The sequence below is a fragment of the Amblyomma maculatum genome, chromosome 1 (genome assembly GCF_055883805.1).
Source record: "Amblyomma maculatum isolate TAMU_Amacu chromosome 1, ASM5588380v1, whole genome shotgun sequence".
Lineage (NCBI taxonomy): Eukaryota > Metazoa > Arthropoda > Arachnida > Ixodida > Ixodidae > Amblyomma > Amblyomma maculatum.
This window is the reverse complement of record NC_139344.1, coordinates 369710381-369726109: the sequence shown is the minus strand read 5'-3', so window position 1 is coordinate 369726109 and position 15729 is coordinate 369710381. Positions and strand designations below refer to the sequence as shown.

The following is a 15729-nucleotide window of genomic DNA, read 5'->3' as shown; positions in this document are numbered from 1 at the left end:
CCTACCGGCGAGTGGCTAAGCGTTGAGCATATGATCATCCATGCGGGCAGTAAGAACGAACAGAGCTAAAAAAAAAAAAAGAAAAAAATATCTACTCCTTGTTTAACATATGCTGTGTTACAACCTTCCCAAACAGTCAGAAAAAAAAAAAAAGAAAGGGCCACGAAACAGCGAGGAGCGGCGGCACAGCAGCGGAGCAAACATACCGTACGCATTAGGTGGCCTATTACGATAACACGAACTATTTGTGGTAATTAGTGGAACCAGCGCTAGCCTGTTTCAGCACGGCTTCCGGGTGGTCCGCACGCAGAGCTCTCTCCAACTACAGCCCTATGTGCGCGAAGAATAAGCCTGCGCACACACGACGCTCTCGGCCACAATTGCTAGCGTATCGACGAAAAATACTAAATCCTACTGAGTGCCGCTGGCCCTCGAGCGGCCTCTGGCGAGAATCAGGACGGTGCCAACAACGTATATAGCACACGGAAGCACTTTATAACCGTGACGCACTTGAGTGGTCGTTTACGACGCGAAAGGGTGACAGCGAAAGCAAGCGCGCAGCAAAGGTCAACAGGCCACATCGGACAGCCGCGACGTGCCCGCGTAATCTCGCGTGCAGATGCGTAGCGCAAGCCTACACACGCGCGCAGAGATGGACGCTAAGGGTGAGCCATAAACTCCCCGCGTTAAAGTTCGCGACCTCCACATCCAAGACGGCCTGGTTAGATAAACCGGGTATCCCTCCTTCGACCGACCATCGTAGTAGACGACGCGCGTTTTATGCACGGCGCACAGTCGCACATACTATACGGGTCTACGTATACACAAGCTGCCGCCCCGAATAAGCATTTACTACTACACGCGCGCCAACTCCATCGTAAAGCCAATGAGGACAGGAGTCGGCGGATCTGTTTACGCGTCGTATATCATGGTCAAAGCAAGGCAGCGGCTTTGTACAGGGAATTACATCAAGATATACGAACATCGACAAGCGGTCTCCAATGGGAATTTTCAGTGAAAAGCCTCAGCCTCAAGCGACACTTATAATGCATTCTATGCAGAAGCAGCGAGTCGCATTATTTTAGATAGTTTGATAGAAAAGTTGTGGTGGGTCCCATATGGGTCCCCTTCTTTAGTAAGGAAGATAAATAACGACACTGTCGAGTTCAATTAATACCTAAACATCGGAACTCTTGTTAACCGCTGTTAACCGCACCACAGCAACCCCTCCCCTCTCCACCAGCACCGACTCACGCCTTGCGATGTTAAGAAGGCTAAAATTAAGAGCTAGCATGCACTTACATTCGGGGCAAAGAAACATTTAAAATAAGCCCGACAAAGCTAGAGTTAAGGTAACTCATCTCAGGGCAGGAACTTCGTGAAGTTTGTCTTTAGTAAGGGGATACCGAAAGTACCGCGGGATAAAAAAAAAAGAAAATGAAGTGGGGAAGCTGGGGTCTACGAGGTGCACGTAAGGTGCATGTGCTCCTTACAACTTCCTGTTATAGCGTTTTCGGGACCACAGTGTGCATAATGGAGAAATGAAAATTAAATAATTAAAGGAACGGACCACTCTCTAAGCCCGGAAATCTAATCATCGGACGCCAGGCCATATAGCAAAAGCTCGCAAGCCGCGCAGGCAGGCAGGCACCTGTGCACGCGCGCCAAGAGCATTAAGTAGAGTAAAACACGAAAAGACGAGCCCGAAGCTAATGAGATTCTTTCAGAGGCTGTATAGAGCGCAAACTGACGATCTGACGAATGACCCAAGTGAAAATTACTCCCATTTTCCCCCTTTCGACTGTTCCTCGCGCTGTCCGCGTCCGGGAAACACGTGAACCACCGCAACCCCGCGACATGGGCCGAAGTTTTCGGCTCCCCCGAAGACCGCTGCCCCTTGAGCGTGTAATGAAGCTGAGTCACATTGATACCATTCCGCGAGCTAGCGAGCATCGTGCCCTGTGACTTCACCCGCCTGATGCTTTAAACTCCCTCTTGCTATCGGCAATAAACGTTGCTCTTCAACGGCAGACTGTCTGCTCACAGAGGAATTGTGAAAAACAGCACAGAAGTGCGCTGTAAAGGCGACTACGGTCGATCACAAGCCTGAATATATACATGTCACAGGTCGAAAGCCTCTAACGTTACTTTTAGTTACCCTTGATATCCCCCCCTCCCCCCCCCCCCCCAAAGGTTCCTTATCTTTTGTGCATTTGTTCTTCGGTGTGTCCATTGAAGAAGAAGAATAAACAGCTGAATGTTCGCGCTCGTTACCTGTGCCATGTGCTCAGGTGTCAGTTTTTTACTAAATTCAGCACGGTAGAATAATGATGTGGAAAGCCAACTAGCCGCTTTTGCAGTAGGTATAGCCAGGCTGATGATGATGATGATGATGATGATAACGGCACATACGCATATTGCCCTCAAATTCCTTCCGCACAATATGCTATAAAGATGAACATACATCAGCAGCTGTCATTGAACCTCACATCACACTAAGATAACCACACGCAAGTTTCTCTATTGGATTTTTTTTTTTTTTCCATATCACCATCCAAGATACGCCAGCCCGCCTAATGCCAGAATAATACACAACAAAGTGACCCGAAAGGCGGCCCAGCCGCTAAGATTAACTTGAAAGATTACTTTGCCCGAAGATTACCTTGAAATAAGTCGCGAATTTCCTTTGGCCACCAGACAGCACGCACGATTCCCATGGTACATCCGATGGGAGGGCTCCTCCTTGTACGTGCTTACATGCAATGAACGCCGGCATGGAAAAACTGCACCGATCGGTCTACGAGGGCTCATCCGCGACTGAAGGCTCACAATCCTCCACTTACTAATGTCCTGCGAGCCTCTCTATCGCTTAAAACTCTTGAGAGATCAAAGCGCAGATAAAAGAGGAACGAATCAGCCGAGAACCGCGCTCGAATAAACTGTCTGTCCAGCGGAGATGACTGACGCTCATAATGAGAGGTCGGGAATGGCAAAACCGCATTTCAAGCGTTGCATCTGTACCTTTTATAAAACAATACTGCACATAGAAGCAAGAGGGTATGCCAAAGCGGTCGGTACGTACGCAGAAGTGAGCTGCGCCCCTTTTCTCCAGCCCTCACGAGACGCACTGGTGACCTCGCAGGAACTGTCAAATACGCATGCGCAGAAGCATCAACGCATCTTGGAATCATTCGCGCATTACTTAGACAGAGGGGAAGGACAACAACGACACAGATACAGCGCAGTGAGAAGAAGCAGAGGAAACACCGCAATGAGCGCGCTGCGCAGCCGGTTATGCGAACGTGGATAGCAAACCTGTTGGTCACTTGTTCACTTCTCCTGTGCCCCAAGGCACAGCGTCGAACAGAGCAGAAGGAGAAGTAAGCGGTAAAGCGGAAAGGGACAACGTGAACGCCGATTCGAATGGATTCTTCCCGACAAAAGAAAAGACACCGTCGTATTATCTCGATTCGAAAGAACAAGAGGCGAATCCAATAGCATCCTCTCACTGTGTCCCACACACCTCCCCCTCCTACTCCCCTTCTTACAAGCCGGTGCTTATCCCCCCCGTAGTACTACCATCTACCCCCATCCGAAGCGGAACCAAACAAATCACGTGCTCGCCGAGGCGGCAGGGCACGCATTCTGCACGGCGCGAGGAAGATGAAAGAAGCGCGTTTGTTTGCAGCCGGAGGCGAAGGAACCGCGCGGAGAAGACTTAAATAAATAGAAAGAAAGAAAAAGTAAATGAAGAAAGAACGAAGTGCTCGCCACCACCAAATATAGCTCATCCAACAAGAGAACAAGAGGACAGGCAAGGGATAAATAAATACACGGGGACGGGGGAGGGGGGATGCTTTATGGGGAAGTGGACTAGCAACGACGCGCTTCCGCCTTTCTCACCGAACGAGCTAGCAAAGTAATTTATTATAAATTACAAAGTATAAATTAATTTGGTCACTCCGGCCTCACTCGATAGGAGAGTAGCGAAAAAAAATAGAATCAACGGAGAAATTCGAAAGAATATTTTTCGGATATATGCCAAAGACGCTCAAAAAAAACAAGAACAATTCCGCAGTGAAGTTGAAAAGTGTACGTTATCGACGTTGAGAGGGCAGAAACAAAAGAAAAGACAGAGTAAAAAACAAACAAAAAAAAAAAAAAAACAAATGCCCATCCGATCGCTTCGGCTGGCCGAAAATGATATAGGAATACGAACAAGTCAAAAAAAAAAAAAAAATGACGAGATTATTCCATTTCTACTAATTAATTTCCAGCGGAGCGGCTTTCGTCTGCAAGATAGGAGGAAAAATTGCATTTTCCTCCTCAAGTCAATCGTAGTATGGCGCACGCGAGCCCCGCTGTAGTACACTAAGCTCGAAGTTTAAACCCCCCAGCGATAACCTTACTGAACCTTGGAAGCAAATGCTGTTCACAATACAGAAAGTATTAATTATGCAATGCCTATTTGAGACGCCGGCGTCGTTCTGCTCAGCATTGACACGTGTAGGAAGGCGTCAATCTCTAGCGGATGAGTGGCAAGCTTTGTCGGTGCCCCCAGTACCTCCAGGCCATTTAAATGAACGCGGCACCAAACTTGGAAGCCACGCAAACTCCAGCTCCAAAAAGTTTACAAATCGCGCGACGCAAGATAATCATTTGCTCTTCAAGCCTGCACAAAAGCTGATTAGGATGGACAGATCGAAGCATGAGCTACAACGATTTGTAACTATTATGACCTCTTACATGATGATCATAGAAGTTTTCAAGGCGGAAAACACAGCCAGCTAGAGGTCGGATTTTTATAAAGCCCGCGTGCTTATACCAGAGGCGACGTAAAGCGGAAGGATTGGAATGAAGCTAAGACGTATTTATAAGTACAGTCTTTGTGAAAAGTTTAGGGCTCAAGAGGTTTCCTTCTGGGGCACAGCCCATGTGACTCGCAATGCATTTCCTGAATTCCACGGTCAAAAAAGTGCAAATGCGGCAACAAGGTAGAGTTTCAATGAAGTAAACCTGCTGTTTGGGCGAAGCAGGCGAAGGCTGCTTTAAAACCGAAGTCGAATAGTCAAGGAACGTTGTAAGGCCAAGCTCCCTTGCACCTTTTACTCGCTTCCTGCACTCACATTGAAGGACGATCAACCCAGGACTTGCACGGCTGCATTCTGCAGCAAAATTACAACTTTTCCAAGATTAGGCCGTCAAGCCTCCTTCGAGGAACCGCTCAAGAAAAGCTTGCCGTCAGTGGATTTCGAGCTTCGAAACCGGACAGAGGCAAAGAGACCAGCCCTGCTGGCCACTGTGTTAGACCACTCCTTGTCCTCTGACAAAGTTGCAATAAAGACCTCAATAGGTCTCCTTAATCCTGATAGAGTGACGCAAAATTCTGACTTTGACTGGACATTGGTCTCGTCATTTACCCAGAGAACGATAAAACTTGCTCTCCTGACAATACTGCCCAATTATTTTTGTTGCCACAGGAACAATTGCGATTGTTCCAGGCGAGTTAACATCCTGGGGTATAGTTCTATATAATGTTCGCTTAAATTTGAGCGTTTGTTCGAGCTTGCGCGCTTCCTTAATCAGTCAATGCCGGTCCAATCTGTTCGCTTTCTGCCAACACTGTCTCCTATGCTCGTAATACCATATAACTCCATAATAAGGTCGCGCACGTTTCTCCGGTCCACTTCTCGTCCGATAGCGTCACAGTAATTACATCAAGCGGAAAAACCTCATCGGCGTCTTAAGACAGCCAGGACAATGTCCAAAGCCGATCAGCTAGCCTCACGGTTCGTTGCACAAACCGCCTCCCGATGCTGGACGCACCGAAGACAAAGGTTGAGTGGCGCGATTGAAAAGCACGAAGAAAAACAGCCCCCTCCTCTTCTCCACGAAGTGTTCCCGCACGACGAGAACCGACGCAACGCGAACGATTGCGAACGACACCAACAAAGCTTGGGAGTGGGAAAACAGAGACAGCAGACAAAAAGGAGGGTAAGCGCTACAGGGGAGCACAGAGAAAGGCGGCAGGACATGTCGGGCAATGATTAATAGCCCGCGCAGTCCCGCGCCCTCCACATCCTCCTCTTTCGTGCGCACTTGAGTAGCACCGATGCATGGCCGGTCATCGTTCCACAAGGACGGTCGACAGAAGCTGCAACAGTTCCTCCGGACGAGAGAAACGCCCGCGGTAGAAGAGTAGAGCCCCATTAGGCTATTGCCATTAGTGGGCTCCCGTCGAGGACACGCTTGCACACAGACGCAAACTTAGCATCAGTGAACCCCTTCAGCCTCTTACGTGGATCAGAGTCGTCAAGCCCGTCCACGGCCATATGCGACAGGAAAAAAGGGCTTATTGACAATCCCGTTTGAACGCCAGACAGAAGCGTCTACGAGAGGCGACTGACGTTAAAAGGAGCGGAGTACACGGCCGAAAAAGTCGCACAACTGTTGCGATCTCTTCTTCGGCAATGCGTGACGTCACAAAAAAGAGGGAACGGAAAGTGGCAGCGAAAATGAGAGGTATCACCGAGTGTTAGGCTTAACACCGTTATTTCTTCGACAATACATATACTATAAAGAGGAGTATGAGGAATCATCTAGCTGAGAAGCTCAAAAAAAAAAAAAAAAAAAAAGGCGGACATGAAAGGTCATTCGCAGGACAAAAATAAATTGATCACATTAGTGCCTGGTACAAAGCAAGCGGCGCTCTCTTGCTAAAAAAAAAATAAGACAAAATAAGACAATTGCGGATAAAAGACACGGTTACCAAGTGAAGTGAAGACGCTGATCTCTTTACTGCATTCCCATTATTTTCCCTTAGCTCCCTCGGCCATTTCCGACGATATTGCTCCGCTTCCAAACTGTCCATTTTAGCAGCGTGGCTTCTTCGATTTACCCGGATGAAAACATCGCAAATGTATTTCAAAGGTACAGAAGCAATGAGTCAGCACAACGACCCGGCTTCGAAATGACGCCAGACGGACAGGGAGCAGGGGAGCGATGGCGGGCAGTGCAGAGATATCAGGGCGGCGCACCGCGTCCGATGCCAGTGGTGCTCTCCGCTCTGAAATGGGAATTCAATGACCCTTCTCACTGTTCGCAACAACCTGCAGCCAGGACCCGGCCAATAGTAAGCCGAGTATCAGGCCCGCTACAGATACTTCCCAGAAGACGTTGCTCTCCTGCGGCTATTTCGTCCACCCAGCCAAAGACGAAGCTGATCTCATGACCGTCACAGGAGATGGAGCAGGCGGACTCGAGACGTCAGGCAACAAAGTCGGACCTTGTAAATTCATTTTGAATTTTAATCCTGAATGGTCTTTCCCTCCCACTCCATCTCCTATACACAAGCAGATTGTGAAGTCTATATCGTGTTGATACAAACTATAGTCGACGACGAAGCGGAGACAGTCAGTGGCTAGTTGGCGTAGACAACGAAGTTGGTTGGCCTTAATCGCACTCGGACCGCTCTCGGACTTCAGCAGTCTTCTAGGCTCAGGGCGTTTCCTGGACTTCCGGCGCAATACCTGTTACGATATTGCGGTAGTATACAGACCCCCGCAAGGAGCACGATTGCGCTGACGCTGCGACGAGGTCGCCATGACAGTTTGCATGAGGCGCACTTCGCCGTTGTCACCATCAAAGATACCCACGCCCTTTCATTGTTCGACCTCCGCGTTGTTCCCGGTTTTGATTGGAGCGATTGTTGCGTCACGGTGACGCCACTTCATTCTCGGCACCGCTGTTTCACCCGCGCACACGGGTTTCCAAAACTGCATGCGGAGCATAGCGAGCCTTCAAGAGACAGAAATAAAATAATTTCTAGTAATGTCTTAGCCATATTGTTACATACAGAAAAACATTAAACTGACATAGGAACTGCGAGCAGCAAAGCTGAAAACTAAATTAAAAGAAAACTGTTTAGAGTCCTGTCGACTGCGCCATGTCTGCGATTAGCTGGAAACGCAGTTGATAGCAAACAGTTTATTAGGCCATTATGGTGGTTCGGTGGATCTGCTTTGTTGGCGTGTGTCTGTCTATCTCCTGCGTAGCTCCTCTCTTCCGAATGCCGTCGCTTTCAACTTGGAAGCTTAGTGCACTGCTTTCTCAGATCGCAGCGAGTCGCCGCAAATAAAGCCGTAGCGGAAGGGGGAGGATAATTAAGCTGCAATAAAACGAAGAGCACGAATGAGGAAGGGAAATTAATAATACGTCATGGAAGACTGACCGCAGGGACGTCGGTAACAGTAATTTCGTATTATCAGCCAAAAACAACTAAACTACCAAGTTACGGCTGCAGCCTAAAACATTTTTTTCCCCGTTTAACCTGTCCTCTCAGAAATGAGAGGGTGCCTGAACGAGAAAAGCTAAACCAATGAGACGGATCCATGCGTAACCGCACAAGCGAATCAGCGACGAGGAGCTTATTACGAGTATGACCGTTCCCTTGACCGTAGTCGCTGGAGTAAAAGGAGACTCCCACAGGGTCCTTCCTTCCTCCTCTGGCCCCGACAAGAAACAGCCGTCGGCAGTTTGCTCTTTTCCCTTTCACTCAGTGTTCCTGCTTCGCCATTTCTCAGGCGTGTGATCCTCTCTGACACTCCTTTCTCCCTCAGCTTTCTATATCCTCCTTCCCTTTGCACATCAAGGCTTCGGTGTCGGCCACGGGGGAAGACGCATTCCTCGAAACAAGCCTCGCCCCTCCGTTCGCAGCGATCATTGTTGATGTTCTGCCGAAAGTCCATCATTCCCTTCTTCCGGCACGCCAAGAGAAGGAAGCCGAATCAGAAACCAGTCACGCGGTTGAGCCACGGGGAGTGTCCGTATTTGTTTCTGGCTTTCATTTCGTGCAGAATGCAAGCGACCAATGAACGCGTCCTTGTTCGGCACTGCAACCTGAATAATGCCTGCGCTGTGTCAGCTGAATGCGCGCGGACGGCTGCACGCGCAAAATCAGCACCGAACGAGCCGTCACACCGCGCCGCCCATTCCGCCGGGAGTGGTCACTGACCAGTTACGACGATCACCAATAGCCGTACAGTCGTCACCACCGAAAATCCACGCATTTAAGCCTAACAGACCAGCCTGTCTCTCTTATCCCTGCTAATGTACACACAATCCCCTCCATTCCGCTCGCTCCGGCAGCCTCAACTTGACTTCCTAATCTAACGCAACTGCCCAACACACCTTTCGTTTTCCGCAATGCTGGCGTCATCCTCGCCCGCACAGACCAACGCGACGCAGACATCGTCGCTGAAAGGATTCTACCTTCGTTGTCTCCGTGCAAAGGGGCGAGGTTTGTAAAGGATTAACACCACACCGCCATAAGCGCTAAGCTGCAACCACTGCGCACATGACAAGCGCTCGTTTCAGGCTTTCCCATACAAATGCACACCGATCCGCAACCACGGCAAGAGGGGAGGGATGAAACGGCTGCAACCTGACCATGACAAAACGCACAAACCTTGCACTCATTTAACTAAACAGACTCCCGCGGAGCGCTCGTTGCTCCCATAGGCGCCCCGATATCAAAAAACGCTTTGCATTGAATCGGCAAGCCCCAAAACCACAGGAAAGGGCAAAAATTGGAAAGGCGGACCAGAAAAAGAAAAAGTAGGGGCAGAAAATACTATTCGGCCAAAAATGGAGGCCGAGGGAAACGAGCTAAACTGCAGTGTGGCCCTCCAGACACATCACACGACGTTAGTAACCTCACTACATTACTAAACGTACGCCCCGACTCGTCACAACTAAAACAGATTGAACTTGCGGTGTCGTCAGGGCGGTAAGAGAGACGATGGTAAGGGAGGGGGAAGCCACTGACAGCTGCGCCCGGACGACTTCACGCATGACAGCATCCGCGCGCCGGGGAACATCAGCGCCCCACCGTCCTCCCCCTCGGCCACACCTGTGGCTGCTCGACGCTGACGCCAGCGCATCGTTCCCGCCAGCAACCCATCCAGCTGCGCCTCGGGACGACCGAAGCGACTGCCGAAAATTGGTTCTCGAAATTCGGGAAGAAACTCAGATGGCAGACAACAGCGAAAAAAATAATAATAATAATAATAATAATAAAATCCCTAAAACCTCGCGAAAGGCCGGGTGCCACTGTTAGAGCGATGACCCCTCTCCAAATGAAAAAAAGCTTACGTGTCGTACTCAGCCACAGTGGAGGTCTCCGGATTAGCTTATTCCCGGCCATAATTAATTCTGGCAGGGAATCTTGAACGTGCACTGGAATCGCACGGCACAAGGGCTGCGCCTTTCGCATCAGACAAATGCCACTGCCACCAGTGGGAATCGATCCACCGACCTTACATAAATGTCAAAGTCTCTGAGGTACCGGGGCGGGTCCCACTACAGACCAATGCGAAGCGAGACGATAAGAAATGCGCTGTCAATTGTTCCACCGTGTCCAAGCGCAATTTCCCACGACACCAGTGCGGCAGACGCTGCACTCCTAGTAGGTAAGTGTTCAGGCGCCATGGAAACCAAATCCACGCCTACACACACTCGCAAGGGTACGCCCTGCTTACTTTACTTTCACCAGCTGCGGTCGAGGCGCAGGCAGAGCAGGTGCAGAAGGGGTAACTGAGCAGTACATAAATAGTTCCCGCCTACAGGCGTTGACGCCCTCCAAAGACCCCTCCCTTCCGTCGCGTAAACGCGTTTCGGAAAGCTAGTCCTATTTGTCAGACGAACGGGTGACGTGCGGTCGGCACTTCTGGAACAACGGCTGGTTACACACAAGTTCGAGTTGCCGCCAGACAAGTGAAACCAGACCCGTGCACTCCAGTGATAGGCTGATGAACATGATGGAAAACAGCTGCAGCTTCTTTTCAATTCTAGGGCCCTTATACGTAATCACACACGTAACAGATACAGGTTCTCACTATCGGAATTCATATGGCATGACAAGAGAGACCACAGTGAGGCTTCGCAAGCATCATTGGCGGTGTGCTGCGGATGTATGTCGGAAGGTATCATTTAATATGTCTTGCGTTTACTGCGACTACCATATCGTGGTTATAGATGAATGACACCAATTTTAGTTGATAAAAGAACGGAAGTTATAGGAAATGCACTGAATACAGGTTGCGCTTAAAATAAAAAAAAAATTATCAACAAAGCTCTTAAACTTCACACTCGGAATTTGGCAGCACCCCCCCCCCCCCCAAAAAAAAAATAAATAAAAAACAATTCAATAAATCTCGATCTTTTCAACACGCAGCTGTCGGCTCCTTCGTTGAACAATGACCGTTGTTACAGTTCTGGGCCGACCTGCGACATACAGAGCGCGGACTATCGTGCAGCCAACTATGGCAACCTTTCCGAGATGTGTCCCCTTCCGCGGCAACTTCGCTCGCAATGTTGCACAATGTGAAATGCGACCGCATTTGAAACGCATCATATCAGCGGACGTACCCTATTCACCCATATCGCACTTTCTATTTTTGCGTGCGTGTGCGCCATAATCCCCTAGAATGAGGAAAATGTCACAACATGCGAGCGGCAGACTCTGCTGTTGTTGAAAAGGTATGCATCTCTCACGAGCTTGGCAAGCTTGGATGCATGACGGGTAAGGCCAAATACAGAAAGGGTCGAATGTGCACCTCCCATTTACTCAGTTAATGTCGCTGGGGCCCGCAATTAAAACTTGGAAACAAAGCAAAAGTGCGCTGCTAGTAGAAGAGAAGCGGAAACAAACACCCCGAATTACCAATTCACAGACGTCACTCAACTCGACCTGAGATTCCGCAATACCCTGGATCACCATACTTCATAAAATTCTAGAAGTAATTGAGTTCTGTTCGGCACTAGAACCACACCTGAAACCTGTAAAACCTACTGTGCGCACATGGTTAATTAATAAATCATTACAGTGACTGAACTGAACAATGGAGCGGCGCCATACACGGTTCAATAGACATGAAATGTTTTCCCGGGTGCTAGGGACCAAATTTCATTTCTGGCTGAACACTCCGAGCGGTCCAGAAATGCGCAGTCCCTTTCTGAGAATCTAACCAAAACATAAGTGCATCTCCTCCCTGTCAACGGGATTCCCGCTGCGAGCATGTAAACATTTTGAGCGCGCTGAAGACGGGGAAATTCTCGCCTTCTCCAGCCACGCCGAACGTGTCGGCAGTCCCGTTTCACAAATCAGAAACCACATAGCAGGAGCTGACACTCGTTGTCAGCCCCACAGCGCTCATTAACGCCACCGCCAGACGTGCACGCACAACAGCTCAGTGCTAACGCAATCGCTGGGACAGAAGCCGCGAGGCGAGGAAAAACGGTCAAGGACTTCGCCTGCATACATACGCTGTAGCGTTCTGCGAAGTCGGACGCGGCTGCCGCCGTCATGGCTGGCAGTCCGGATCCAACCGACCAGCGTCGCCTTCGCAAAGATCGCCCAGCAGTCTTCGATCGGAAATGCGCGCCACCGTACCAGGAACCGAAAAAAAAAAAAAAAAAATGTACAAACTTTCGCCTCGAAGTGTACCCGCCTCGCGCGCTGCCAGTGACGGAGCGAAAATGCCGTAGAACAAGCAGCCTAAACCGATAATTTTGGCCCGCTGCACACTCGTCGAGGAAAGAAAATATGCTAAAAGCAAGGCTTCATTGAGAATGGATCCCATGTTTAGCGTATATTGGGGCCGAACTACGCAACGATGAAATCACAAAACTTGTCGAAAACTGAGCAGTTAACCCGTTCCTACAGTCGATCCTGACCAGTGATAGTGGAGACATTGGCCAAAAGGAGCGGGTCTAACTAACAGGCCAGTGATGTGAGAGTTGAGTGCAGTCTGTTGAGAGTAATTTAGCTTTCTTGTAAAATAAACCTCGAATTCGCTAGAGCAGAAGTACGGTCCTATTGAAAACTGCCTTAATATATACACTGCGCACGGTTTTAGCTACAAACCTGAACATATCAGCTAGACGCTCACCACGTTTCGTTATCTCTACGCACTGCGCAATAAATTACTCAAAAACGGGTACGCAAACTGCAGGAAACGAATCCGAAAGCACGGTTACCGCAGGTCCTCAATGGCCGCAGCAGTCTAGAAGGCAATAGACCACGAGCGTGCAGTAAAGACGGCCTAGAATGGGGCACTTATTGTTTCGACTCCTCTTCTTCCGACCGGACCGCATTTCAATGGCTATCGTGAAACGAGAGAACAAAAGAAGTCGATAAATACTGCTCGCCAGAGACTACCTGTGAGTTCATCAACCCATTGCGAGGGTACTCTCGAGATGGCCTGACCCAAGCACTCCAAAGCCTCGTTTGATCAAACGGCATGCCACGCAAAAACGGCTTCCCAGAAGCGAAAAGGCGGGGCGGTCAAACAGCACACGCTTTTTCTGCACGCAGCCCGGCAGTTCCTCACTTCATAGTAAAGCGTCTCACTCCATCACACTCAGCCCACAGTTGTCGGCAAACGCCCCCGACATCCACGATCCAAGTGCGCCTTGACGCAGAAGCAAGGCGACCCGCCCAAGCTAGCACTTCATTTTTATAAACGGAACGTGTCCCGTCTCTCTCGCTCGGCCAGATGTGCGCGCGATAGCTGCAGCACAGATAGAAACGCGTGCGAAAGACACAAGAAGAAAAAAAAAAAAAAAAAAAAAAAAAAAAAAAAAAAAACGAAACAGAGTCGAAGCAGATGACAAGTGTAGTATACAGCCTTGTTCCAGATTACAAAGCGTACTACAAGCTACGTAGCTTGCGGCAGCCTCGCAACGTGCACCAACGGGAGAAAAAAAAAAAAAAAGCACCCCGGAACAGAGGCGTCGGGTTTCGCTCGAGACTCGCACTATCGTCCGTGGCGTTTGAATGTAGCGCGCGCGGCTCGAGTTCCCAGCAGTCCAACGGCAACTTTCGCCGAAGTTTGGGAGCAACGCACGGCGCCAAGCCACCTGGGCGGCCGCGGTTAGCGTCGAGCGAACACTCAACGGCCGTGGCCGACGCTGCGCCAACCACGTGCAAGGTGCGCGCCAATCGTTTAAAGAGCGTTGGTGAAACAGCGATGCTTGCCGGACGAAAATGTGTATAACTACAGCACTCGGAAAAACATTGAAATGACAGCGCGCGCGCCTTCGAGCAATACGTTGCTTTCCAAGCACGATTACCACGAGGACACAAACTAACATGTAGCACATGCCATACTTTCAGCCTCAAACTCACTTTCGCTCCCTTCAGCAATGACCAGATGAGGTGCAGGAGTCTAAACCGCCTCGTGAAAGTCTGCTGTCAGTCGCCTAGACTACCACAAGCGATTAGCGGAAGCAAACATACACATCACGTAAACGCCGCCGACTCGCGACGGTACTTGTTACAGAACCGCGAAGGCTGCATCCGCACGATTTGGCGCCGTCTCAAAAGGGCGCGATGAAGCGAACCACAACAGCACTCACGTATGGGGACAGCCTTGGCGTTGAGCTGAGACACGCTCTTCTCGCAGCGATCGAGCTTATCCTTCAGTTGCACACTCCGTTCGTAGATGACTTTGCACTCGGCGACTATCCCTTCGAAGATGTTGTCGGCAACGGCCACCAAGCAGGCCAGTTGCCGCAGCGCCCCGACCAAAGTCGAGTTCGCGCACGCCTCCAATTCGTCGGTGACATTTTTATCCGGGGGTATCGGCTGCCGGCTCAGGAACACCGGCTCGACGGTCCACTTCACGAAGGGCATCTCACCGCACCGCCGAAGTCGCTGTATCCATTGTCACATGCCACACGGAACAACGCGCGATTCAAATCGCGCCCTCGTAACATCACCGCACCGCTAGGCGGACCCGGCGCATTCCGCGAGCCCGCACAAACTACTGTCGGAGCTCCGCTTTGCGAAGGTGCAGCGCTCTCACCCTCTACCTGTCTGACGAGTAGCGCCCGAAATCGCGCCCTGCGCGAGACACGTAGCGCCATCTGTGGACAGCTCGCTTAAACCATCCCACTTTTGGCGCGCGTTCCTTCACGGCTTTACGGTGGGTTGGGTCGTTAGACTAGTTGAACTACATTGTTCTAGAATTTGGACTAACAGTAGTTGGTCCGGAAGAGAGCGGATGGTCTAGACCGGCCATGGCTGGCTTCTACAACGCCATACATGTCTGCGTTGAATTCCAGGTAATGTACACGACACATGCGCTTCGGCTGGCCTCTAGCAAAGAGCAGAGACGGAGGAAACGGCGGAGCAGCGGATATACCAAAAATAAAATGATTGGACGGGAAGAAGAAAAGAGACTAAAAGATGAAGTAAATGAATTAAGAAAAGGAAAAACGTCAGAACGCACACGGGATGTTCAAACTGGGATTTGTAGACAAGTAATACCTATAAGAAAAATTTAACAAGGCAAACGATTTGATTCAAGCAAAAAAAGTTGCATAGCGTTGAACACGGACCTTGTGACTGTGGCCAAGGTTGATAGCGCCAAATGATAATAAGATCGAGCTACATAAACCCAGGCCAGGCTGTTGCATTGGCGTTTCCAACAACCGCCTTCTCGACATGGAGAAATGATTCCTGCACACCGCAGAATGCGCAGGTGGGAGAAAGTGCCAAACTAGACATGTGAATATAGAAACTCAGGATTGGGATACGGCAGACTGGCAGCGCAACTTTGTTAGAGAGACCTCAAGTTACCGCGAATGGTAAATTTCGCGCTCCAAGAATATCTGAAATGCAGATAATAAGCACTTCTAAAAAAGCTGTCCAGTATGCGTTGCTTT

The 15729-nt window shown here is 49.8% G+C and overlaps 1 protein-coding gene across 2 annotated transcripts in view; it reads right to left on the bottom strand.

The window, feature by feature from the left end:
* gukh (NHS actin remodeling regulator GUK-holder) overlaps nt 1-15729 on the bottom strand; it is a 390412-nt gene that overhangs the window by 214802 nt on the left and 159881 nt on the right. The window contains exon 1 of one of the 2 annotated variants that reach the window (XM_084591774.1): nt 14419-14830. The exons of the other annotated variant lie outside the window; for it this stretch is intronic. Within the exon in view, the coding sequence (XP_084447900.1) occupies nt 14419-14695 (277 nt within the window). The 5' untranslated portion in view covers nt 14696-14830. Of the gene's footprint in view, nt 1-14418; nt 14831-15729 lie in introns of those variants that run through there. 2 annotated transcript variants of the gene reach the window in all.